This window comes from Lissotriton vulgaris, chromosome 8, assembly GCF_964263255.1.
Source record: "Lissotriton vulgaris chromosome 8, aLisVul1.2, whole genome shotgun sequence".
Classification (NCBI taxonomy): Eukaryota; Metazoa; Chordata; class Amphibia; order Caudata; family Salamandridae; genus Lissotriton; species Lissotriton vulgaris.
The window spans coordinates 450,465,379-450,492,717 of NC_141696.1; the positions used below are offsets into that span (position 1 = coordinate 450,465,379).

The window sequence follows — 27,339 nt, forward strand, 5'->3', positions numbered from 1 at the left end:
TGGGCTCTCGTCTGCTTTAGGAATGTATTTTTTCTTCTTCCAAGCTTTGTTTTAACTGCTGTTTATATTGATTTGGTGTTAGTGGTCGTGATAGAAAACATTACAGCCGGGCAGGGCAGTGCCTCATTTTATTTTGTTAAATCTGTTTTATTGATTTTTTACATTTTTATGAAAGGAAACAATTGCATATAAGACCATTCTGTGACACGCAGGTTGTGTGCATTCAACATGTAGGGCCTCATTTATGAGGCCGTGCATCACTTTTACACCGCCGGTGCGTCACTTTTTGTGACGCACCAGCAGCCTAAAAAATGTGCCTTGTTGCACCATATTTACAAAGTGATGCATCTGGGTAGATGCGTCACTTTGTAAACCCCTGCACTACATTATACCTACGCCAGGTATAATAAATGCAGGGGGGGGCGTTCTGACGCAAGAAAGGTCATAGAAGTGACGCAGTGAAATCTATAAGATTTCACTGCGTCACTTCTAGGACACAAATGCGTCAATTTCTTACGCCTGCCTCACAGCAGGTGTAAGACTGACTCAGGCCCTTTCACATGGGGCTTGTCCCATATGAAAGGACACATTGCTGGAGTTGCGTCACTTTTGTGACACACTCCAACAATGCTCACTTTTGCGCCATACAGATACGTCAGAAATACTGACGTATCTGTAACTCCTTGCGTCATGATGCGTCATACTGTAAATATGACGCATCATTGATGTCGCAAGGAGGGCGCAGTGAAAAGTGACGCATCGCTGTTTTCATGCAGCGATGCGTCACTTTTCATTAATGAGGCCCCAACTATTTTAAGAAGGCAGTGACAACATCGGCACTCCAATCATTATCACACATTGTGTAGAGTTCCAGCAAATACAATGGTGTACAAATGAGGTAACTGCGGCGTTTCGCAATAGTCCTTGCAGTGAATTCACCTTGGAGTTTGTACAGATGAGATAACAAATAACAAAAACAGTGACCCGCCCATGTAATCCTATCCCCTTTGCCCCACACATGCGTACATTATATTTCCTTGTGATTCCAGCACCCATCATCTCCCGTCTGTGGTGCACATGCCTGCGCAGATATTTAAGTGATCCATATATGTCCATGGAGAACCGCTGCGCATCGTACAAGGGTATGTGTGGTTCACGTTATCTGCTCTCCCTCTGCGCAGTCTATTAGTTCCCCAGATCTTCCCTCCTCAAATCGCTGTAGCGCGTCCAGAAAGGCGACCCAACCAGCTGCTATGGGCTCTTTACGCAGCCCCAATGTTTCATCGCGCTTGATGGCGATGCTTTCTGTTTTGGCCCATGCTAGTAATGAATGGTGCCACGCACGCGCATGGGGTGGATCCTCAGCTTTTTACCGTTTAGTTAGAGGCCGCTTAGCGAGCACTATCCCCAAGTCCAAGAACCTGGAGACTACCTTAGAGGCAGGGGTCCTCTTATAATGATGCAGTAGATATACTGTCCATACAAAAGGCAGTTTGCGGTCAGTGCAAGTGTGCAACAGCCTACTTACTGTGTGCCAGTATAAATGTATTCGGGGGCAGTTCCATAGCATGTGCACTAGCTCAGCCCCTGGTTCATCACATCTTGGAGTCACATCTGTGCTGTGAAAGTAGCGATTGATCATGGAGGGTGTGAGGAAGGCCCTGTGGACAATGTACAACTGTATTTACCTACACCTCATTTTTCAAGGTATGCGCACCGGGCCCTTTAGTATCCGTGTCCATTCTTTCTCTGCTAGCTGTCGCCCCAGTTCTAGTTCCCATTTACAACTCAGTGGGTCGAGGCTTATTGCTGCATGGGTTCTGAGGGATGCTGCGAACCAGAGTATGAGATGCCTTTCACTTTCCATGACATGCAGATACTATATGATGAGGTGGGGGCTCGGTTCAGTGGCCATGTCTCCCCACCTAGCTGTTAAGCTGTTAATGTGGTAAACAGCGAGTGATGCATGAGGAATTGTCCCAGAGGTAACCCCTCATCATCTACTAGAGACGAGTATGGTATGAGCGCTCCTTCTTGGTATAGGTCCCCTGGTGTCTGAAGGCCTCCCTCTAGCCACTCCGCAATTGACTGCGACGTGAGCACTGTGGTCCTGCTAGGGGACCCCTCCAGCGATATTGCCGGTGCGTAGGGAGTGACGCTTCTGGTGATGTATAGAAATCTGCTATAGCATTTGTATGCCAGTAGTAGCAATGGTGTTGGTGCCCGAGTAGCGGGGTGAAAAAGTCAGACTATTTGTTCCAACTAGTGAGGCGGATGCGTGGTAGCCGTGTCTGCATGATTCCTATCTGCGAGCCAGCCGGCTTTCCACTACAGTTGAGCAGACAGATAGAAGTGTTCAAAGCAAGGCGCAGCAATGCCACCTTGGTCCGTAGGTAAATATATTTTCGCCAATGCCATTCTGTGTCGTGTGTTCCCCACAGGAAGTCCCTAACTAGTTTAGTTAGTGTGGTAAAAAAGGATGCAGGGATATATGAAGGCAAATTGGCAAAATAATATAGGAGTAAAGGAAGGATTACCATCTTGGTCAGCGCCACTTGCCTGTTACCGCCAGTGGAAACGTGCCCCAAAAGCTCGGATTGCTGTTAAGGCTCTCCCCAGATTCCCGTCAAACAGGTCTTTCGGCTAGCAATAGACCCGGATCCCCAGGTAGCGGGATTTCCTCTCTCCACTGCAGTCTTCTACCATTAATAGTGCAGCCCGGATCCCGACCCCAGCCATGGAACGCATTTATGCAGGACTTATCAATGTTCGCTCGTAGCCCAGAGATTGTGGCAAAAGTCTGCAAGAGGTGTGCCAATTGATCAGAAACCCTCTCTATATCTTTAACATAAACTAGGAGATCGTCCACATAGAATGATACTTGGTGTATTGCATCACCCATAGGTATGCCGTCTCCCAATATGGTTGGCATCGCCTCTGCCAGGGGCTCTATTGCGAGCGCAAAAACGAGGGAGGACAATGGGCATGACTGCCTGGTGCCCCTACGCACCGTTACAGCATCCGATATGTATGGCCCCATTCGCACAAGAACTGTAGGGATTGTGTACAGTAATTTAACCATTTGGAGAAACCCTGAGCCCAGATCATACTTTAATAGTACTGCAGAGAGGTAGCCCCATTCTAAAGAATCAAATGCCTTTTCCAGATCTAACATTAGGCACCCTGCCCTAGGCCATTCCTGTGTAGCGTCTGTCACCACTGTAAAATACGCCTCAGGTTTAGGGAGGTGCTCCGCGCAGGCACAAAGCTGTTCTGGTCGGCATGAACCAGCTTGGGGGCCACCGGTGCCAGTCTATTTGCTAACACCATGGCAAGTATTTTGTAGTCTGTATTAAGTAGGGCCAAGGGTCCAAGGAGCCTAGGGCCTTGGGATCTCTAACCGGTTTAAATAGGGACACCAGATACGCCTCACACATCAAGGGAGGTAGTTCCCACTCATCTAGAGATGCTGTGAATAGAGTGTGAAGGATTTGCGTGAGAGACTCACGGTGTGCTTTATAGTACTCTGCTGGCAGGCCATCCGGCCCGGCATTTTCCCAGATGCCAAGGATACGATTGCATCTTCAATCTCTTCCAATGTTAGCGGACCATTGAGAATCTCCTGATGTTCCCCTGAGACTGTAGGCAGTTGCACGGAGCTCAAAAACCCTTCCAATTCTTTAAAAAAAAATGTTTAGTAATCTTTTTTTTTAAGAAAACAAATCAAAGAACATCACAAACAAAAACACAAAAACAAAGCAGTCATGAAATTACAAAACAAGTTTAAAGAAAATGTGGCAAAAAACCCAATACAAAACGAAACAGAAGGGGGGGATCTTGTGTAGAGGAGATCCTTGTCGGGCATCGTCAGTGAAAATTCGGTCATAGGACGCCAGATTATAATGTTTCCGCATCTATCCTGAAAGGGGAGGTATCACCAAAGGGGGTGCACAACCAACTTCTGCTTTCATTCTATGAGGCCCAGATTTTGGTCCACTTCCCCGGGCAGCCCCTACTCTCATACACCGCCCTCTCATCTTGCATACACCAATCCGAATTCCCAATCCGAGCATTTTAATCCAGTTCCACCTTTCCACGTCCTGGCAATACTGTGTTTGCCCACCAAGCATCCCAAGGAGACCCACAGACGTTCCGGCCTTGTCAGGTCAGTGGCCTCCCAAATAAGCATGGGCGAATTTTGCGAATCTCGCGTTCGCGAATTTTGCGGATGTGCGAACTCGCAATCCGCAAAATCCGCGAATTCTCGCGAATTTGCGGATTTTTTTTTTGTGTTTGCGCGGGTTTCTGCCAGTTCGCGAGGGTTTTGTACAATTTCGCAAATTGCGAACTTACCTGTCGGGTCGCAAGTTTCGCGAACTTGTTGTTTCTACGTGTCCAGCCTGTTTGGGACACTCTTCTTCATCACTGCCACTCTCTGTCACCACTGCCACTCTCTGACTACTCATGCCACCCTCTGGCCCACCCATGCCACCCTCTGTTTCATCACAGCACCCTCTGGTTGTCCAGTCAGTGTACATTATTGTGGCAACGCAAGCACACCTTCCCTGCCTCAAGTGACCTGAATTAATTTGGGGCTGATTAATGTGTCACAGAATATTTTTTTAGCTGGCACCTTCTTCCTTAGTGCTTCCTGATTAGTGATCTTTTGCACTTGCTAAGTGCTTTCATTGTTGCAAAATTAGTTACAACACCTGCCCTGCCCCAACTGACAATAATGAATTAGGGGCTGATTAATGGATTTGAACTTCCAGCCTGGCTCCTGCTTGTCTCCCTTAGCTGTAATTCAGGACCTTTGTGGCATATGTGTAACTATTCTGAGGTTCAGAGCAGGGTCACATAATAGTTGCAACTGGCAACTGAACTCTGGAGGGGCCCCTCAGGAAGCACTACAGGAAATGGCTACTAATGATGAGCCTGAACTTTTGAACCTGGTAAGTAGTTTCAGTTTTGCTAAGATCGTATTTCTGCAATTTTGCACTTATTCGCGGGGCGCGAAGTTGTACTGGGAAGCCGCGAACTCACGCGAACAGTGCGAGCAAAATCCGCTGCTCGCGGATTTGCGGATTTTGCGGGAGATTTGCAAATCTCGCGGATTGCGAATTTACCGAAAATCCGCAAAATCCGCGAGCGAAACGGATTTTCCGCCCATGCTTACTCCCAAATATTCAGAAGGCAGAGTCTCGGGGAATTGTCAATTTCTTTCTCACAAATCTGGGACAGAGTCGTAAGAATCTCTTCCCAGTACTTCTGAAGTAGCGGGCAATCCCACCATTAATGTGAATCGGTGCCCACTGGGCCACAACCTCGTGGGTAGACAGGGGAACTCATAAGACCCATTTTCACCAGGACTGTGTTCGTATAATAAATCCTATGAAGTAGTTTAAATTGGACTAACTTGAACCGGGACCGTATCGCAGTCTCTCGGGGCGAGGCGAGGGCAGCTCTCCAATCCTTATCATCAATATCCCCCACATCTAAACACCACTGTTCCCGAACTTTAACCACAAGGTCAGGCGCATTATTTTGAAGCTTACGATAGGTTAGAGAGATGGCCTTCTCAGGGAGATAGCCGTCGAGAAGCCTGTCTTCCAAAGGAGAAGACACTGGTAGAACTTTGCCCCTGGAGAGCACTTTAGACAGTGCACTATGCACTTGAAGATAACAGAAAGTTTTGTTTTCGTGCAAGTCGAATTTTTGCTGCAGGTTGCCAAACAGAATGACTGTGTCCCCCACCCAAACTTCTCCTAACCTCGATAATCCAATCAGATCCCATTTGTCGAAACCAGGCTGACGCCAAAGCAGACCCAGATGACCAGAATCCAACAAAGGCGTCAACTGTGTGAGCTTACCTCTCCAGCCGAAGGCCGCGTTCGCCGTATGCTAAAAGGAAACAGTCATTGAGGTCGGAGTAAACCTAGGCTCCAGCTTTGCTCCACCATAGAGCGCCCTCAGATAGGTGCCGGGCAACATATTGTACCTGTCCATTCTGTACAATGGATCAGCAATAGGTCGGTGCATCCAATGATTGAGAACCACAAGTTGTGAAGCCCAATAATAATACCGAATGGCCGGCAACGCAATCCCCCCATCGTACCAGCTCTTGGTTAATTTGGCCAGTGCGATTCAGGGCGGACCATCATTCTACAGTGGACTACGCACCTCCGACTCAATGGATGTAAAATAATGAGTTGGGACTGGGTGAGGCGTATTCTGCGGAGCATATAGGAAGCAGAGTAAGGCCATCATTTTATAAAGAGCTGCCCTTCCCAAGAGTGTAAGAGGGAGCGTCTTCCAATGTTGGACGTCGGCTTTGAGATGCAATAGGGGGGGGCAACAGATTACGTTGATTAAAGACCTCCACATCTGTCGTGATATATATACCAAGATACCGAAAGCCCTCAATCACAACCTTGGCCCGCAACCCGAGGGGGAACAGGGGCGGACGGCCACTATGGACATATATAAGGGACTTATCCCAATTGATGGTATAACCGGAATATTTTTTTAAAAGGGTGAATACGTGAAGGACCCAGTTAATTGAAAATAGGGGCCTCACCAAATACAGAAGAATATCATCCACATAGACGGATATTAAGTCTCTATAGTCTGGTGCCCAGTTAAGACCCCGGATCGAGGGATGACCTCTGAGCCATATCACGAGGGGTTCAAGTGCGAGAGGGAAGAGCAAGGGGGACAGTGGACACCCCTGTCATGTGCCCTGTCCCAACTCGCAAAAACCGCAACCTACCCCGTTCACAGAAACATGCGCCAATGGTGCAGAGTATAGAAATCGCACCCAGGATAAAAACCGGCTCCCGAAGCCATACCTCTCCAGGGATGCAAATAGGAAGGGCCACTCAATCATGTAAAACGCCATTTTGGCATCCAAGGTCATAATAACTGCGTCTTCCTGAATTGTGGTGCTCCGCCCCAGCACCCCGAACAAGCGAAGCAGGTTAAGCTCAGTATTTTTGGTTGTCATGAAGACATTTTGATCTGGGTGAATCAACTTTGGAAGATGGGGAGAAATTCAACGAGCCAGGATTTTCGGCAACATGTTAACCTCCGGGTCCAATAGTGAAATGGGTCGATATGAAGAGCATCTTTCAGGTGGCTTTCCCGGCTTGTGGATAACCACTATATGGGCCAACCGCTGCGTGGCCGGGAGTACCCCCTCGCCCACACTCTCATTGTACATACGCAGGAGGAAAGGGGCAATCTGTGAAGTCAAAGCTTTATATAATTCAATCGGGAGCCCACTAGGTCCCATAGCCTTACCCGAGTGTAGCAACAAAATGGCCTTGGAGATTTCTTCTACCGTAATTGCCCCCTCAAGATCCGCCATCTCTTGCGAGTCCAAGCTCGGCAATTGCAGCTTCGCTAACAGTTCTGCTGCCTCCTCCCGAGTGAAGGCAGCTTCCGGAGAATATATCCTGTGGTAGTAAGAGACAAAGGCGTCTGCAATACCGACTCTATCATTGTCGGCCACAATTCCGGCCACCCACCTATTTGCCAGTTCCCTCCTCTCAAGCCAGGCCAGGAATTTGCTCGCTTTATCACCAATGTCAAAAATCCTATGTTGAGAGGCCCTATAGTAGGTCTTAGCTGCTTCGCCCGATATGTCTCTGTAATCCTTGTGCTTGATCGGCAACATATGCAGGATATCTGGAGACCCATCCAACACTAAGTTGTGTTCAAGAGCCGCAATCTCCGACTCAATAGCCTCCAGTTGGTGACTCATTTCTTTCTTATGTCCCGCTACGGCCGCCACCCCATACAACCCGGATCACAGTTTTAACCCTTTCCATGCGGCCGCGATTCCCCTGGTGTGCTGTAAACAGCACGAACAGGGGCGGGCCGTGACGAACCCCAGCCGTCATCAGCACACGAGCACCGTAGTGCATGACGGCTGGGGTTCGTCAACAGCATGGAAGGGGTTAAAGGCCTCTCACAGTCTTATATCGGACTGCACCGACCCATCACTTTCGACCAAGTATTGTTTGGTAACCTCAATCAATTTAGAGTGAATTTCGGTAATTTGGAGATACCATGGATTGAGGAACATAGAGCGCTGGATAGCGGTGGGAGTACCGCCACAATAGGCCACAATGGGCGAGTGGTCCGAAATACCGTGGGGCAGAAAGGACAGTGTGGAAACATGGGGAAGCTGCTATACCTTACAAAAAAAAATAGTCAATACGGCACAAGCTCCCGTGCACACCGGAGTGGAAGGTATACTGTTTCTCGGTCGGGTTACAAACACGCCAGACGTCAATAATACCAAAGGCCCTCAAGAACTCAGACAAGCTCTTCCCCACTGATTTAGTCAAATGAGGAGGCATACGGTCCCATGACCCATCCAACGCTGCATTACAGTCACCACCCAAATGCATGTCCCCATCAAGCAGATCCAACAGATGCATACAAAATCACTCAGGGTAGTGTAGTGGAGCCTCAGGGGAACATATAAGGACGTAACGTTAAGTGACCTCCCCTCCCAGATCCCAGAAACTGTAAAAAATCGGCCCAGCGGATCATGCACAGTGGCACAGATTTGGAAAGGAAGGGTGTGACGGATCAGGATGCCGACCCCTCTGGAGCCCCGAGTATACCCAGCATTATTGAGTGCACAATAAGTATCGCCTTGAATGTGGGTCTCCTGAAGCAACACCAGATCAAGGGAATGGTAGTTTAGATATTGCAGTACAATACCCCGTGTAATCCGATCTCCAAAACCATTAACGTTCCAGAAGAGGAGCTTAAAGCGATTAGATAGTGGACCAACTGGATCAACCGCACTCATACTGGAAAACTGGTTGGAGCCAACCAACCCCCATCGGCCTGGATGACGGTACAAACCATACAAAAGCACCCCCTGGTCGAGAACTTAACATGGCTATCAACCAATGCAATATATAGGAAACTAAGGCTCCCACCTCCACTGCACGACATACCCAAGGGAAACCCCACTATAATATTCATGAAAATAAGCCACTAAGATAAGAATGCTAACATAAAACAAAAAACACACAAACTAAGTCCCCAAAACTACTGTGTCCTACCCCCCTCCCTGCCTTCCTGCAAAGTGGACTTCAAACTGCCCACCCCCCAACTATGCAGAGTGCCTGTATACCCAAGAACAAAGAGACTATATATAGGGGAACACTACTCAGCCTAAACAACCCAGGAGCACCGCCCATCAAAGAGTCTTGGTCTCCCCCCAAGTCAACACCATATGTATGCTCCATAGCAGATGATTCTACAGGCTTCACATCTTAACAGAACCACCACTACCACCAGAGTGGAGCAACCCCTCCCCCGCAGCCCAGTCTCCCCTGAACCAAACCAACCATAATGAAAAAAGGGAGAAGGTCATTAAGTGTTGAAAGATACAAACAGTCCCACAAAACCAATGTAGTATGCAGAAATGCTACCCCGCGCCAAAGCCAACCTCATTCCCATGCGGCACACTTCCCTTACACATACAGTTGTGCCTAAAGCAAGTTACTGTCATCCCAGAAGGACAGCCAAAGTTTCGATTCTCTTTGGTATCGAGGTCCGTTGACGGGGAGGAACGATTTTGCGCCTCCACTGACCTCCAACACTTGAGCCAGTCCCAGGTGTCCTCTGGGATTTGGAAGAACCATGTCTTTCCGTCATCTTGCACTCAGAGTTTTCCTGGGAACAGCATGGCATATTTTAAGTTATGGCCCCTGAGAGCCCGCTTGACTTTCAAGAAGGACCAATGTTGCAACTGTACTTTGTACATAAAAATCCGGGATAAAGGTGATGGTTGAATTGTCCCACTTAAGTGGCGGCGCAGCTCTCGCCGTCTGAAGAATCTCAGCTCTACCCCTAAAGCTGAAGACCTTAGCTAGAAGAGTGTTCGGCAGCACCCCGGGCTTTGGTTAGATAGAGATTTTGGTTGTAAATATTTCAGTACGAGGTCTTCCACAAAGAGGTCTACCGCCAGCCCCTCCGCACGTTCAGGGACCCCCAAAATGCAAACATTATTCCATTACGCCCTCCCCTCATACTCCCCCATTTCGCAGCCAAATCTGGGGTTTGTGTCTGAAGACGTTTCATAGCACTTTCCATCGTTTTCGTGGACTGTTGGAGGGTGGTAATAGAACTCTCGATTTGCTTGACCCTCTCACCCATCTTTCATAGATCAGCTCGGATACAGGTGATCTCAGTAGACACTGTATCGATCTTCCCCGCCAGTGCAGTGCGGACTACCTTGATCGCCGCTATAACATCTGCTAGAGTTAGGGCCTCATCCTCCGAACGCTGCTTCGCCTCTGGGAAGCCCCTTTGCGCCTCGGCTCTGTCCGCTTTAGTGTTGGCGAACCTAGTCAATCACGCTGCAGGGGGCTGCTTGGTGCCATTCGCAGTGGCCATGTATGCCGGATCCGGGTTTACGATTAAACTGTCTCTTAGCAACTTTCTCAACAAGGCCCAACACCAACGCCGATGAAGAGATGAAGACGGGCAAAGTGTGACACAATGGACGAGGAGGGCTGGATCGGAAAGCGGGCTGAGAAGCCATCCAATTGTCCCGATTCTGGCATTCAAGTGCTGTCTCTGTAGCGGCCCCCACCAGAGTAGCCCTCACAGACCTCTGATTTTCTGGATTACCAGTTTAGGAAGCGGGAGGAGCTCATCAAGGCCCAGTGCGCACCAGGGTAGGCAGGAGGGTACAAAATGGCGGCTTAACGTTGGCCTAGCCCTTCGTGTCGCAGCATACAAACACCGAGGGGGGGGGTCACAGTAGCCCAGGTCATTCCTCCAGCCCCTACCCCCCCACGAATGTCTACTGGTCGACTGACCCAAAATCTGGTTGGAAATTCACCGTATGTACTGCACCATCCTTCAGCCACCACAACTGCCGGAGCGGCGCGTCAAACTCTTTTATCAGTGCCGCAGGCCCCCCTTTTCTTCCCCACCACAGGGCACCTGAAAGTAACCGCCGAAGTGGTTTCAGAGTGTCACCGAGCCTCAGGTCGTTGCTCGCCGCGGAGCTCCATGTGACGCCTTGGTCGATACTATGCCTCCACAGCGGCGCGGGACGTCGGGACCAATATCTTCGGTTTCTGACCACCGATCGTCTTCAAATCAACAGCGAGGAAGACCGGGTGTCTCAGGGGGTCTCAGACACTCACACTGGAGCTAGATATCTGTGACGGATCTGGGGGATTATAGCTGTAACGGCTGTCGGAGCTCTACTCACATGTGGCCATCCTGGATGCAGGCAAGCCACGCCCCTCAACCCTTCCAATTCTTGGTCTGGACAGCGCCCTCTAGATTGGTATAACTGGGTGTAGTGGTCTGTCAGGGCCTTGTGTATCTCGCGCTGTGTATATACCAGTGTCCCTTCCGGTGTACGTATGGCCCTTATCGGAACGCAGTTGTTTTCCTGTCGTATCAGCCAGGCAAGCAGTTGGCCCACTCTAATGGCTGATGCATGAGGGTGAGCTGTATGTGCTGTGTAATTATGGCATCTTAATCGCTCCAGTAGGTCTGCATGTTCTGCGCGCAGCTGCTCCAGACGCTGAAAATCCTTACCCTTCCCCTCCCCTTCCCGCTCGCACCCCAGTAGCTGGGTTTCTAATTTTGTGAGGGAAGTCCCCAGCTGCTTACGTATGCTATATGTTGCCCCTAGGCAGTGCCCTCTGATCGCCACTTTAAAAGCCTCCCGCTCTATGGGCCAGATTCACAGAACTAACTTAAGACAAAATCCTAAACTTACTACCATTTTGGTATTCACAGAAGGCACTTACTCATTTTGGTATTCACAGAAGGCACTTACTCATTTCGGTATTCACAGAAGTAATTTAGGAGTCCTAAAGTTAGGAGTCCTAACTTTACAACTCATAAACTGAGAAAAATCCTAACATTAAGACTTTTGGTATTCACAGAAGGCATTTAGTACTGATAAAGACTTCTAGCTGCAGATTCCTTACCTTTGATTGTCCCCAGGCATTGATCCAGAAAATGTTCAAGGAGTACCCCTACGTGGTGGTAGGTGGTGTTGTGCGGTTCCTCTTTGTCTGCGTCATCCATACCAGATGTGACGTGCGCTGTACCAATATATAGGCAGCAACGAGGTGCACTCATGTCAGTTCTTTCTTTTCCGTGCTAGGTAGTGCTGATCCGGATTGAGCTACTCATCGGTCATTTTTGACTGGCCTTTTTCAACCATTAGAAAACAAAACATGTATGTGGAGGGTCAAGGGGAATATTTAATGACCTCTCTGCTCGCTCCCCTACACCTGATACAAAATACACAAGAGAGCAGACTAGGTCTGAAAGGAAGGCGGTTCAGCTGTGCTAGCGAAAGTGCAACAGTGGGTGCGTGTGTGAACGTATGCTGTTGAGAACATAGGCTGGAAAACTCCCATCAGACCACCCTTTATGGTGGATTTTACATCATGTGGGATGTTTTGCTGATCATTCCAAATCACAAACGACCATGTAGTGCCGCTGTGGAATTGGATGTCAGTGATCTAGCCATGATGTCCATTGTGAAGTGGTGTGTCCTAAAGTGCAGTGCTAAGGTGACAGTGAAAAAATTAAAACTTAAAATTGACTACACAGGCGCTGTACAACATTCAAAACGCAAACTATGTGCCATTTGTTAAAAACACGCCGAGTAGTATGACTACCCCATGGCGCTGTGCAGAAGGGTCAATGCACAGCGCCATGGGGTAGTCATACTACTCGGCGTGTTTTTAACAAATGGCACATAGTTTGCGTTTTGAATGTTGTACAGCGCCTGTGTAGTCAATTTTAAGTTTTAATTTTTTCACTGTCACCTTAGCACTGCACTTTAGGACACACCACTTCACAATGGACATCATGGCTAGATCACTGACATCCAATTCCACAGCGGCACTACATGGTCGTTTGTGATTTGGAATGATCAGCAAAACATCCCACATGACGTAAAATCCACCATAAAGGGTGGTCTGATGGGAGTTTTCCAGCCTATGTTCTCAACAGCATACGTTCACACACGCACCCACTGTTGCACTTTCGCTAGCACAGCTGAACCGCCTTCCTTTCAGACCTAGTCTACTTTTTCAACCATTGTCAAGATTTTTTCTAAGATTCCATCTCTTGGTGTTTAGATGTCACCCAGGAAACTGTCTGCTTTCAAACCATGAGGGGCCTGTCACAGGCAAATGTCAGTGACAGACTTCCACTAGGTGTGTTAGTGGTGCCTGGAACGGGGACACGAGTCCAAGGCATGTGAGGACTTCCACATCATGCAACTGAATGCACTGAGGGAGCGATCCCTCAAGCTCCTCGTCGCTCGACGTTGGTCGACTCCGCAGTGCTCGGGTCTTGTTCGCTTGAGAGGCCACAGGACCGTTCACAGAGCTAATTCCGACGTAACTCATTGCACTCCAAATCATCAGGGAAGTCTGTAAGTCCCACAACCACAAGAAGTTGAAGTCCAAACACTCTTCGACTTCCCTTTGTCAGTCGAAGTCATCTGATAAAACAAGGGAGCATTGGCACTACAGGCGCCATGAGTCACCGGAGTCTGAATAAGGGTCTGTCCACACTCCCCCAATTTTCCCTGAGCCGGAGCGACCCGCACCCAGCTGAAGGAGTTTTATGAGGGCATGCACCTCATTTTTGGGCTGCCCAGTCCCGCTGGAGCGCATTTGGGCCCCATAGGCATGGGAGGAGCCCACTCTGGACCCACGTTGGCGAGTTCACCCTCAGTCCTAGTTGGGCCCCAAGGATCCTTTGCTGGATCCAGAGCAGAGCTGCCGGCAGAACCAAGACCTTCTGCGATGCCAGCTGTGTTGCCAATGCCATTGGCACCGCTTACGCCCCTAGGCGGCATCATCCTATTAATCAATCAATCAATCAGGAAATTTGTAGAGTGCACTATACTCACCAGTAAGGGTCTCAAGGCACTTCGGGGGGTAGGGGGTGCTGCTAATGCTCGAATAGCCAGGTCTTGAGTAGCCTCCTGAAGGTTGGTAGGTCTTGGGTCTGCCATAGAATGATGGAGAGGGTGTTCCAGGTCTTGGCGGCGACGTAGGAGTACGCAGCCCAAGGTCGCTTTTCGGTTGCGAGGGACGGTATCTCGGGCGCGGTCGGCGGAGCGGAGCTGGCTGTTTGGGGTGTAGAAGGTGTGTCGTCTGTTGAGGCATGCTGGTTCGGTGTCGTGGAGTGCCTTGTGTGTGTGGGTGAGGAGTTTGAAAGTGATCCTCTTGTTGATGGGCAGCCAATGTAGGTTTCTCAGGTGGGGTGTGATGTGGCTGTGTCAAGGGATGTCGAGGATCATGCGGGCAGAGGCGTTCTGTATGCGCTGCAGACGTTTCAGCAGTTTGGCTGGGGCTCTGACATAGAGGGTGTTTCCGAAGTCCAGCCTGCTGCTGACGAGGGCCTGGTTGACTGCTATTCTTGTGTTGGTGTTGATCCACCTGTAGATCTTGCGTAGCATGCGGAGGGTGTTGAAGCAGGAGGATGGGATGGCGTTGACTTGCTTGGTCAAGGAGAGTATTGTCGAGGATGAATCCCAGGTTGCGTGGGTGTTGGTGCTGCTGCCAGGGAGGTCGGCCACCAGGAGCCGTCCCATGCTAGGGGTTGGAGCCGAGAATGAGGACCTCCGTCTTGTCCGAGTTCAGCTTCAGACGGCTGGTATTCATCCATTCGGCAACGGCTTTCATTCCTTCATCGAGATTGGTTTTGGCGGTGAGTGGTTCCTTGGTGAGGGAGAGGATCAGCTGTGTGTTGTCAGCCTAGGAGATGATGTTGAGGTCGTGTAGTCTGGCAACGTGGGCGAGTGGGGCCTTGTAGATGTTGAACAGTGTCGGGCTGATGGATGATCCTTGGGGTACACCGCAGATAATCTTGGAGGCTTCGGATCGGTAAGGGGGGAGGCGGACGCTCTGGGTTCTGTCGGAGAAGAAGGAGGTGGCCCAGTCCAGTGCTTTGTCTCGGATTCCTGCGTCGTGGAGGCGTGTGCATAGGGTGCGGTGGCAGACCGTGTCAAAGACGGCTGAAAGGTCCAGGAGGATGAGGGCCACAGCCTCGCCATTGTCCAGCAGGGCCCTTATGTCATCAGTGGCGGCGATGAGGGCCGTTTCGGTGCTGTAGTTGCCGCGGAACCCGGATTGGGACAGGTCCAGGATGTTGTTCTCTTCGAGGTAGCGGGTCAGCTGTTTGTTGACGGTTTTCTCGATGTCCTTCGCCGGGAATGGGAGCAGGGAGATGGGCCGGAAGTTCTTGATGTCACTCGGGTCTGCCTTGGGTTTCTTGAGCATGGTGTTGATCTTGGCGTGCTTCCAGCTCTCCGGGGGTCGCGGTCTCGAAGGAGATGTTGATGGCCTTGCAGGCCTTGTTGAAGATGTGGTGTGGGCACGAGTCTGATGATTTTGATGGCGTCGTCGTCGTTGATGTTAGTCCAGGTGAGCATGGGGTCGCTGTGGGTGGTGGCCGTGGAGTCTGAGGTGATGTTGGCTGTCATGGTGGTCTGGTTGTTGAAGCTGTCATGGATGTCTGTGATCTTGCGATGGAAGAAGAAAGCAAGGGAATTGCACATGTCTTGCAATGGTGGGATGTCGTTGGTGTAGGAGCTAGGGTTGGAGAGTTCCTTCACGATGTTGAAGAGCTCTTTGCTGTTGTTGAGGCGGTCCTTGAAGGAGGACTTTTTGGTGGATCTGATGAGGTGATGGTGTTGGCGCATGGCGTTCTTGTGGGCTACGTGGGTTTCCGGTGTCTGTTCTTGACGCCATTTCTTCTCTAGTTTTTGGCAGGTTTGTTTGGAGGGCTGAAGGTCCATGGAGAACCAGCTGGCATTCTTGTTGGTGCGTCTGTTGGAGGGTTTCTTGATCGGGGCGAGGGTGTTCACGCAGTCGTCGATCCAACAGGCGGGTCTGTAGATCAGAGTTCCTTTGAGGATGGTGTTGGGATCAGTGTGGATCTGGAAGTGCAGGTGTTCGGCGGAGCTGAGGGTCAGAGTTGGTTGGGAACTTGAGGGTGGACTTGTGGATGATGGCAATTCCCCATCCTACTCCATTGGTGCGGTCTCTGGGGGTGATCTTGTAGCCGTCCGGGATGGCTATGGCGATGTTGGGTGCCGAGGAGTCATTCATCCAGGTCTCTGTCAGGAAGGCGACGTCCAGGGAGGATGTGTCGAGCGGGTCCCAGAGTTCAATGGCATGTTTGCGTCCGGAGGAGGTGTTCAGGAGTATGCATCGGAGGTGGTTGCGTCCTGTCCTGGTGGGTGGATTGGCGGATCGGATGCTGGTGAAGCTGCAGTTCCGGCAGGAGAAGGGTCCTTGAGTGAGCTTTGGGGCGGCCATTAAGCAGGTGTGTGATCGTCCAGTGTTGAGTGCTTGGAGGGTGCTGGCATCGTAGTGGAGACGGGCATTGTGGTGTTCACGGGGGCAGGGGTTCTGGCGCTGGCGGGCTTGTCTTATGCGCGCCTTCGGTGCGGCAACCATATAAGGGGAGGTGGGAGGGAGGAGCAGCTGCGAGGCGGGAGCAGGCAGCGAATGGGCGAGCAAGGGGCGGGGCTGCGGGGACGCAGCGGTGGGAAAAAACGGGGGAGAAACGGCGGAGGAAAACAGAAGGCAAAACAGGGCACAGAAATCACAGGAGGAAAAAAATAGAAATTAAAACAAATGACAAATACAGCCACAAACAATACAAATACAGATACAGTGAGCAAACCTACGGCCTACCACTGGCCACCAGGAATGAGGCGCAGGTGGTAGCCTGCGGGTGGAGGAGGGCCTCAAACTCCCGTCAGGCAGCAGCAGCAAGCTGGAAGGACAGGCACAACAGGTGGTGCTGTTGCGGCATGGTGAGCGACCTTCCAGTAAGGGTCAAGGGTCCAAGCGCTATACCTGACTCCGACTTGGAGCCAGATGGGCGTTATCCAAAGCCACATCCAGAGCCGACCCAGGACATTCGTCCAGGACCTTCAGCAGGCCTCAGTGGCAGTCAAGACTAATGTCTTGACAGAGGCGTTTTAACCGGGTGTCCCCCTCTCAGCACCTTTACTCCCATATAATCAAGCCCATAAGGATATCCTACTTGGGGCTTGGACTAAGCCCAGTACCAGGGCTCCTGTGAATAGGACACTTATATGCCACCATTGCCCTGCTCCTGTGGATCCCAGTTTCCTTACCTAGCACCTCCACCCCAGAGAGCTTGGTGATCCATATCTCCTTATCCTTCAATCGGCCTGCCATACTCCCTTCCACTACAATGGATAGGGAATCTAAAAAGCTGGACACATTGGGTAAGAGAATGTTCTCTTCCACCAGCCTGGCACTGCGATCAGTGAATACGATGTGTCTGTTGGGTTGCTATTCCCATACACTATGGGATTCAGTCACGCAAGTGCTGCCTGTGGACCTTGAGGAGGCCTGGGCCATACTTTTTCAGGCAGGTGCCGACGAGAGGGATGAAGCAAAGTTCTCCATCAGATGTGGACTTGACACAACCAAGTCACTAGATAGAGCAATGTCATTGTCAGTGGTCTTGCATGCTTGGTTGAGAAAATCTGGGTTTTCTTCAGGGGATGACCCGGCTTCCCTCATGGACATGCCCTTTGATGACTCCTGCCTATTTGGAGAGAAGGCAGAATCAGCACTGGAGTGCTTCAATTAAAGCAGCTCTATGGCCAGGCCCAGGGGTGGAAGACTCTGCCTTCCACCCCTTTCATGCTTATGGAAGGGGTCTCTAGCTGCACACATACCCACCCAGCCAGCATGGCCTTTTTGTAGTCAAGGGCATGGGTCCCACTGACCATGTGGGATAGGTGACCAGCGGCCAGGTCAGTCCACTAACCTCCCAAACCTCCCCCAAGCCTCTTTAGTCCCCCCTCAGAATCATGGGCACCCTGTGGGAGGCAGGACATGCCATTACCTCTCCCACAGGCGTTCAGTAACATCAGACCTATGGGTACTACAGATAGTCCAACCCCTCCAACCATCCCACCCACATATGATTGGCTCATGGAGTACCATTTCTCCTTGCTACATCAAGAAGTGCAGGCTCTCTTAGTAAAGGGAGCCCTACCTCTACCTACTTCTGATGCAGGCAGCCCTAGAGAGGGTGCCTGCATCAGAAGTAGGTAGAGGTTGCTTTTCCGTCTACTTTCTGGTGTCAAAGAAGGAAGGGGGACTTCAACCTATCCTATCCTAGATCTGGGCCTTCTCAACTTCTTCTTGAATAGAAGAAAGCCAAAATACTCACACAAGTTTTGGCTACCCTGGATACCCTGGATCCGGGAGTCTGGATGGTACCATTTTATTTGCAGAACGCTTACATCCCCATCCTGCTGGCCCACATGTGCTATGTGTGGTTTACGGTGGGCCCTGGGCACTTTCAGTTCACTGTGCTCCCCTGCGGACTTACAAGTGCTGCTTGGTGTTCACCAAGGTGATGGTGGTGGTTGCAGCTCAACTGCTTATGTCAGGGATTGCAGTTTTCCGCAACCTCAGCGACTGGCCGTTGAATACGGGGTAGCCCTAGGCAGTAGTCACCCACCTTCAGACTACGACGAACATCCTGCATTCACTGGGGTTCATTATCAACATACCAAAGTCATACCTGACTCCCTCGCAGATGCTCCCTTTCATCTGAGCTGCTCTGCACACAGTGCAGTTTCAGGCCTTTCCTCCTGAGAGACGATTCCAAGATATTCAGGCTATGATACCGAGGTTTCAGCTTCTATCCTGGACTTCTGTGAGAATGGCTCTGAGGTTGTTGTGCCTGCATACTGCCGGTGATACATGCCCACTGCCATATTTGGCCTATGCAGTAGGGCATGAAGGCCCAGTGGGCACAGCATCAGGGGAATCTCTCCAACATTGTCTGGATCTCATAGGAAACTGCAAAAAGACCTGTAGTGGTGTCTAATGAACCACAATTGGGTCATCAGTGGCAGAACCCTCTCCCTTCCCCAGCCAAAGTTGACAGTAGTGACCGATGTATCACTTCTGGGCTGGGGTAGCCTTCTGGGAGAGGTGGACATCAGAGGACTCTGGACTCTGGCAGAGTCCAAGTTTCACATAAGCCCGTTGGAGCTTCCGGCAATCCGCTTGGCATTAAAAGACTTTCTTTCTGCGACCAAGGGAAAGCTGGTGCAGGTGTTCACGGACATCACCACCGCCATGTGGTACTGTAACAAACAGGGTGGGGTGGGGTCGTGGACCCTGTGTTAAGAGGGCCTGTGCCGCGGGACATGGTTGGAACATGATGGCTCTTCCCTGATGGTTCAACACCTGATGAACTCTCTGAAAGCCAGACCGAACGAACTGAGCCGAAGGTGCTTAGAGGATCACGAATGGCATCTCTACCCTGAGGTTGAGTAAAGTCTCTTTCAGCAGTGAGGAGAGACTTGGGTTATATATGTTTGCCACCACCGAGAGCACGCAATGTCAGCAATTCTGTGTGCTGGAATTTCTGACTCTCGGTCAGAGATGCTTTTCATCTCGAGTGGCGCTCCGGTCTCCTGTACGCCTTTCCGCCAATACCACTCCTGCCCAGAGTCATAAAGAAGATCAGGAACGACCAATCCCAAGTCATTCTCTAGATTGGGCACGCTGAGTCTGGTATCCCGACCTGTTAAGCATGACCATCGGTCCTCCGATCAAGCAACCTCTCCAGGAGGATCTTCTGTTGCAGCAACAGTGCAGGGTTCTGCACCCAAACCTGTGCACTCTTCACCTCCATGGGTGGATATTGAGCCTCAGCAGTTGACAGATTTCGATCTTCCTACAGAACTCTGTGAGGTTATTCTGGCAGCCAGGCATCCCTTCACTAGGACGGTATCCGCCTGCCATTGGGAAAAATTTGTATCATGGTGTGCCTCCCACAATGTCGGACCTTTATCTGCACCTCTCTCACAAGTTCTACTGTTGTCACTGTCTTTGACCCAGCAGGGCTCTGCTTTGGGCACAGTTATGGGTTACCTATCCTCCATCTCTATTCTTTTGCGGTTGCAGGACTAACCTTAAATTTTTAAGTTGCCTGTTGTGGCATGTTCCTTTAAGGCCTGCAACATATGATCGCACCTAAGCCTTTTATTATGCCTCAGTGGGGTCCTGACCTTTCTCATGTGTGTACCATTCAAGCCTCTACACATCTGCCCTCTTAGGCTGCTCAACATAAATACTGCATTTTATTTAGTTTTTTATTTAGTGGCCATAATATCGGCCAGGAGAGTCAGCAAACTACAAGCGCTCTCAGCGAAGCCTCCTTATACCACATTTTACCTAGACAAAAAAGGAAAGGAAAGCTGTAAAGTGCATTAAGATCTACTATGCATTGGCCAAGAAACAGCCCCTGAGGGCTTGCAGGCTCACTCTACCAGAGCTAATGCTGTGACCACTGCATTAGCAAGCAGCGTTTCTCTCCTGTATATCTGTCAGGCAGCGACGCAGGCATGCCTGCACACATTCACAAAACACTACGCCTGGACAGCCAGGTTCATCATGAAGGGCACTTCGCCCATTTGGTTCATCAGGAAGGTATTGTTTGGGTATCTATTCACAGGTAAGGAATCTGCAGCTATAAGTCTCTTTCTTTGGTAAAGACACTGTCTAGCCGAAGACTCCTTACCGACCCTCCCATCCTCACGCTCTGCAAACCAGTTAAGGTTCAGGGCCTTGGCCTATTCCACATCAGTGGTCAGTTCTCATCGTGGCTCCACATTCCTGGCATGGAAAGTTGCGAAAGTAACTGATTTCACAGCGTCGAGGTGGCACCTATATAGGTACCTCATACGTCACTTCAGTCGCGGATGACGCAGATGCAGAACCGAACCACACCACTTACCAGCACTGGGATACTACTCGAAAATCTTCCGGATCAAGTCTGACACATGGGGAAAATCAAAGGCAAGGAATCTACGGCTAGATTGAGTCTCCACCAGATAATGCTTTATCGAAGGTAAGTAACTTTTTTGTCAGTGCTTGTTCAATGAAGAGTGCCACAACACTGTATACATATATCTTTGTATGTGCACATTTGCATTGTGTTGAGAGAGACTCAGGAAGATGAGATATTGTCAAACCCTTGATTTTCTTTTTCTTTCATTAGTTGATGTGCGCCTTCCATATCAAGTTGAGCTGCTTCTACAGAACATGATACTGGTTTTCCTCTGTGTTGGCATAATTAGCTCTGTCTTTCCGTGGTTCCTTATTTCTGTTTTACCTCTTGGTTTACTGTTCTTTGTAGTAAACAAAGTTTCAAGGTAAGATCTTTTTTGCATAATGTGCATGATTTTTGTATAGTTATGTTTGTGGAGTATTCTATAGCAAAATGTATGTAGCCCTCAACAGCCTTGATGTCCTCAAGTAGACTTTTATATTCTACTAGCTTACCCGTCGCGCGTTGCTGCGATCTCAGAAGAAAGGAAATTTAAGGAAACTTGTTATGATAGCATTCAATTTACATTGTGTCATTTTTATTGAAACTTATTCATTTTAATATGGAAAACATTTTAAAGTTTTGTTTTAATTCTGTTTATTTATTTGAGTGCTTGTGGATATTATGTATTTTTTGTTTTTCCGTCTGGTGCGTAGACAAATAAATCAGAAGGTTTTCCGACGCGTGAGCTGGCCACATACTGTTGTCCATGTGAGAAGCACGGATTCTCCAAATCTAGTCCACACACTTGCAGCGATTGCCCTTTGTGCTTTGTTGATGGTCACTGCAAAAGGACCGGAAACTGTAAACGTTCAGTATTGGAAAGATTATGAGGGCCCTGGGGGGCCATATTTAACACATTTTTCTTTTTTTTCTTCTTTTTTTTTTGCCAGAAACCTTCGCGGGAGTGTACTCAACAACTTTTAACATTTTTTTTTTTTTTTTGCCAGAAACCTTCGCGAGTGTGTACTCAACAACTTCCCAAAGTTTCATGGCGATCGGATGAATGGTGTAGTAATGCATAAAGGACAAACAGACAGACATTCATTCGTTTTTATTATATATATAGATATACTCTTTTGTTGTCTTTGGTTGTTCAAACATAGACATCAACTTAGTTGCATATTTCCAAAACAAAGTAAACACAATAAGTTGGGCAATTGACATTCAATCATTAGCTATTATGATGCCACAAACTGCTATGACTACAACCATGAATGCAAGAAATAATTCATTTCATCTACTCAGCTCAGTCTGACATTCATCCTACTACTTGATTTAGTTACAAGATATTAGATATTTTCCCATTTCAGGATTGATATGAGTGGTCAATGTCTCCCTGATATTTAGTACTGTTACTGTAACAAAGGTGTTAGACCTGACATCATTGGTATGGTTTTCCCTCAAATGTTTTGCTTGTATGCCTTCTTTTTCCTGAAATTAGTTTTTGTTGGCTTTAGGACTCTGTGCACTTTGGTTGTATGCTGTAACAATGAGTTCCTCAACAACGACTACCTAAACAACGCCTTCTCTAGTAAGTCTCAACCATGATTTGTTTTTACAACGCATTCCTTTACGACAAATTTTTGTTTCGTGGTAAAGGAATACATTGTAAAGGACGTTCTAACCCAAACCCCTCCCTCCTCCTCAGAAGGTCGCGCCTTCTCCTCAGACTGTACCTCTTCCCTTGCAGTCTACCCCCTGCTTCCTATGGCTGTCTCGTTTCCCTGCCATGTTTGGAATGTGGGTGTTGCAGCAGCCATATGTGCTGAGGTCTCTCAACCCCAATTGCACCCACAAACAGGTGCTATTCACTTGGCGGGTCCGACCTCTTCTTTCAGTAAATAAAAAAGGTTTCTCGTATTAGAGCCACGCTGACAGTGTACTCCAATGCAAAGTTCAAGTTGGACCCGCATTTCCAAACAAGGAAGTGAACGGTCGCCCTCTAGACACAGGCCCCACACATGATTCACTCACCACATGCCCGAAGCCCCGCACCACCCGAATCCCCCCACCGCCCGCCCGTGCTGGCACTCTCATACCATGTTGAGCCGGGCTGCGCTGCTCCTGTCAGATGGACGGCTGAGGTGTCTGTCTGAGCTCCAGGGACTGGGAGTGTCCTGCTATCACCACCACCTGCTGCTGTCACTTCCGTCACTGACAAATACCTGACCTCTCTTCTGGCTGTCTCTTTAGAAGACCTCTCGGCCTACGGCCTCGCTGATACTCTGTCCTTCTAGTTTGACGGGTTTTCTCTTGCAGAAGGCACTTTTCAGGTCGTTCACTCTCCCCTCGCTGTAGCCCCTGCATTTCTGAACTTTTTCTGGCTAGTCAGCGTGCTTTCTCTTGCAGGGAGCACTCTCTCCTCGTTGTCTCCAAATATTTTCCCGAACACCCTTTTCACTGCTTTTCATATTATTTCTTACAGGCAGGGGCACTCTCCAGGGGCTGTCTCTTACTCCCCTTACTGTCACCAGGCCCTGGGGTTGGTAGTTGCAAGGGGGTCGCGCCACACCTTTGTCTACATACCCAGAAAAGACACACACTCACTCCCGCCAGTCTGAGATGTGACGTCACGTGCACTTCTGCTCTCCAATCCTAACACCCGAATCCACCTCTGCAGATCCAAAATCATATTTTATTTACATACACCAGGCACACTGTCACTTAACATATTACATACACTGCTCATTCTTTGCCAGGATTTAGCCATAACCACCCACATGCGTGGTTAAGGCTAAGTCGTTGTTCGGGCAAGTCGTGGTTTGGCATACGTGAATCCATAACTCGTTGTTCCGGAGTCGTTGTTCTGGATGTTTCCTGTGCACTTTACCACTGCTAAGCAATGCTAAAGTGCTTGTGCTCCCACCTTTACACATGGTGAATTAGCCTACACCCAATTGTCACATTTAATTAGCTTAGATGTGGGCAGGATAGGCATCCTGATAGGATGGGTTTGGGGCAGATCTGTTCGCTTCCCACTTGCCATTTAAAGGGGCTTACCTCTAGCACACAGAAATAAATGTATAACTCGTCTTTTGTCATCCCAGACCTATGGACCCTTGAGAGGGAAAGGAAAGGAACTTTCCAGAACCGGATGTGGGTAGCCTAGAAGATTCTTCCACTTCGAAGGCTGACACAGGTATAAATATTGAACCAAACAATACAAAACCGTAGGTAGAGGGTCTAAGGGAAAAGTTGAAAGACCTGCGCGGATAGATTCCCCACAAACTACAATTTATCAAACCAAGAAACCGCAGGTCTGCCGATCTTAGACCAGCGCTAAAGCACAACCAGTACAAGCATATAGCTCCTACTTGGACAGAGGAGGAGTCCTTTTATGAAGACGTAATCCCATCACCCACCCAAGTGGCATGCTTCATCATCTGGGATCTTCTCTTGGTTGCAATCCATGGTGCAACTAAGGGCTAAAACCTGCTCAATGTGAGGGAGGAGCTCGGGGATGTTTTAATGATTAATTGATCAGATCTCCTAAAATCCACTTGATGCGAAGCCCACAGAGTATTTCAGGTCATGTTTGCAGTGCAAACACTACTGGTGTGAAAAGTAATCTTAAAATTGGCTACCAAGAGAGAAAAGAGTTTATTAGTTAACACTTGGTGTCAAGGTTAAAAAACAGTGCTAGTGCAGTTTTAGGAAATATTGGCTGCACTGGTCAGAAAAACAGGTCTACATGTTTAAGTCATAGTGGTCAATATCTGATCGTGCCCATCCTCTGGACCTCGATAGTAATAGCTACTGCAAAAAAGTGATAAATGTGACAGTGATGTGGTTGGAATAAGTGCAACCTTCAAAAACCTGTAATCTCGTTTAGGAAGACCTCATAGGTGTGTTGATGTCACCTGTGGAAGAAGAACACTGTGACTTACAAATATGAACATTGTAAATGTAAATGTGTGTGTCTTGTAAAGCGCACTGCTACCCGGAGGTGTCCTGGCACTATAGACTGCTGGGGAACCGGTCCTGGCTTTCCCTGTGAGATGTTCCCTCCTGGGTATCTCCAAGGTGAAACCAGGCATCCCCGGCATTTGTGGGGGCTGTTGCGGAGATGAGGCAAGCTAATGCCCAGAGTTGCCGAGTGTAATCCCTGGTTAGAGTAGGCACCAAGGCGAGAATTATTGAGTCCGCGGACCCTGGTTCACGACCCTTCCGCATCGGGAATTGAACCCTGGTCCCGGGCCGTCCTCTGCTTCCGGGTCTGCCGCCTCTAACCAGTGAGCCACACCACTCCTCTTAAACACAGTTGTTAACAAAGCTTATACTGGGTGTTGTGCTCCACAACTGGGTCACTGCCCAGCGTGTAGTACCTTATCGTGTTCCAAATACTTCATGGAGTATATTATAAATGGCCAAAACATTGTATGCTTACCCATAGGTGAATGGGTGAACACCTCACCTCCCCTGGCAATAGCTCAGGACATGAGGCACCGCTCTGATGAAAAGGAAAACTAAAATTACACATACTTCTATTAGGGGCATCAATGGACACAGCGCGTAAGAATAAAAACAAAGCTGGCGACGCAGCCACTGATAACCAGACTGTCAAAAAGTCAGTTGCCAAGCAGAGACACTTGGACAAATATATGGCAGATCATGCGCAGGGTTAGGAACTCCCATATTACAAGTTCTGGATGCCTATTAGAACACAGGGCGTATTTAGTAGTGCTAGCTGCTAAGATCTAAAATATGTTAAAAGACTATCACAAAGTGGTTACTAACACAAAGGGCATGTTCTAGCTGGATGCTTTCACTCACCTCTCCATCAGTACCCCGGAATTCACACATGCTTCAACCAGAGGTAACTGACGGAGGGGAGGCGTGCCTTTTAATACTATTCAAGCAAGCCGGGCCGAAGACGGCTGAAATGCCAGAAACCGGTCCCCGGTAGCTTGTTTCCTTCCCAGTGAAAGAATTGGCTTGGTAGTTTGGTTTGCCCAGTTCCCATGATACACTGGGCCAGGGACAGACTAATTTGCATATAGCCAGGTTCTGAGCTGGGATGGTGCAGTGAGCGAAAAAACTGTCTTGGATTAAGCCCTAATCTCTTGACTGGGTGAGAGTATTCTGCTTAATTCAGAAACTCTGTCCATCACCACCCCCTGTTGTTTAATTATTTTGTCCACCACAAGCGTGGAAGGGTATACTCAGACGGGAGTCCCTAGCTCATTGCACCATCAGGATTCAAGCAAGCCGGGCCGAAGACGGCTGAAATGCCAGACACCGGTCCCCGGTAGCTTGTTTCCTTCCCAGTGAAATAATTGGCTTGGTAGTTTGGTTTGCCCTGTTCCCATGATACACTGGGCCAGGGACAGACTAATTTGCATATAGCCAGGTTCTGAGCTGGGATGGTGCAGTGGGCTAAAAAACGGTGTTGGATTAAGCCCTAATCTCTTGACTGGGTGAGAGTATTCTGCTTAATTCAGAAACTCTGTCCATCACCACCCCCTGTTGTTTAAATATTTTAATACTATTGAAGCATGCTGATTGCCAGCAAGTGTGTTGAATGAAGCCTCCTCATCGTCGCATACTATTTGCGTCATGTTGTGGAAAACTACACTGTAAACCCAGGAAACATGGGAAGTGTAGCATAAGCAGGACATATCAGCCTAATCGCACCCAAGAACTACCAAAGTCAAACGTGAGCCTGGAAAATGTAGTTAATGCTGCCCGTGCATCTAAAAACGCTCAGTTAGCTATGTATGATGACGATCAAGACTGTACTATGCCCTGTCGGTTCCTAGTGATATACCGTAAGGTCACTAAAGTACAGTTTCCACTCTATGTGATTTCTATATACTAACTCGGAAATATGAAATCAGAAAAAAATTCAATTAACACCAGACGCCTTACCGTTTAACGCGTAATGCAGTGCCCATAGAAAAGCAACATGTATATAAAGGTGTTGCCTACAGGTGGAGAGCAACTCACCCTTATCAAGATTAAGTGTTATGTACAAAGATAAAGGTAATACGCAGGTGATCATCGCACCAGTCTGTACCAATGTCAAGTGCGTTTGGGGACCTGTTTGTTATCTTACGAGTTCATTGACCCTCCAGTATCGATGTACCAATACTTAAACTTGTTTATGTTGTTGTTTCGACCTATGACAAGGTACTACCAGGAGCTCAAATGTTGTTTGCCACAGGTATCCAGAAAAAGATTTATGGCAGGAGAAATTCACGTGGGGATATAACAGGGTCCACGGAATGTCATCATTAAGGCCCTGGGTGTCACTCTTCAATTTGAAAACCCATCCCTGGTCTTTCAAGAACAAGAATTTAGTAATGTCTGTGACATGTGGAGGGACAAAAGGTTCTTCTAGTACCGTCCATTTTAATTCTTCTGCTTTATATTTCATGGTTAGAAAATGGTTGGTGAGTCTGGTAG

At 48.8% G+C, this 27,339-nt stretch overlaps 1 protein-coding gene across 1 annotated transcript in view; it reads left to right on the forward strand.

The window, feature by feature from the left end:
* The window catches only part of LOC147697160 (ATP-binding cassette sub-family C member 5-like), a 2,119,944-nt gene that overhangs the window by 1,767,617 nt on the left and 324,988 nt on the right, over positions 1 to 27,339 (forward strand). Inside the window, exon 22 of the mRNA XM_086934231.1 lies at positions 21,103 to 21,256. Coding sequence (XP_086790357.1) covers positions 21,103 to 21,256 — 154 coding nt within the window. The remainder of the gene's footprint in view (positions 1 to 21,102; positions 21,257 to 27,339) is intronic.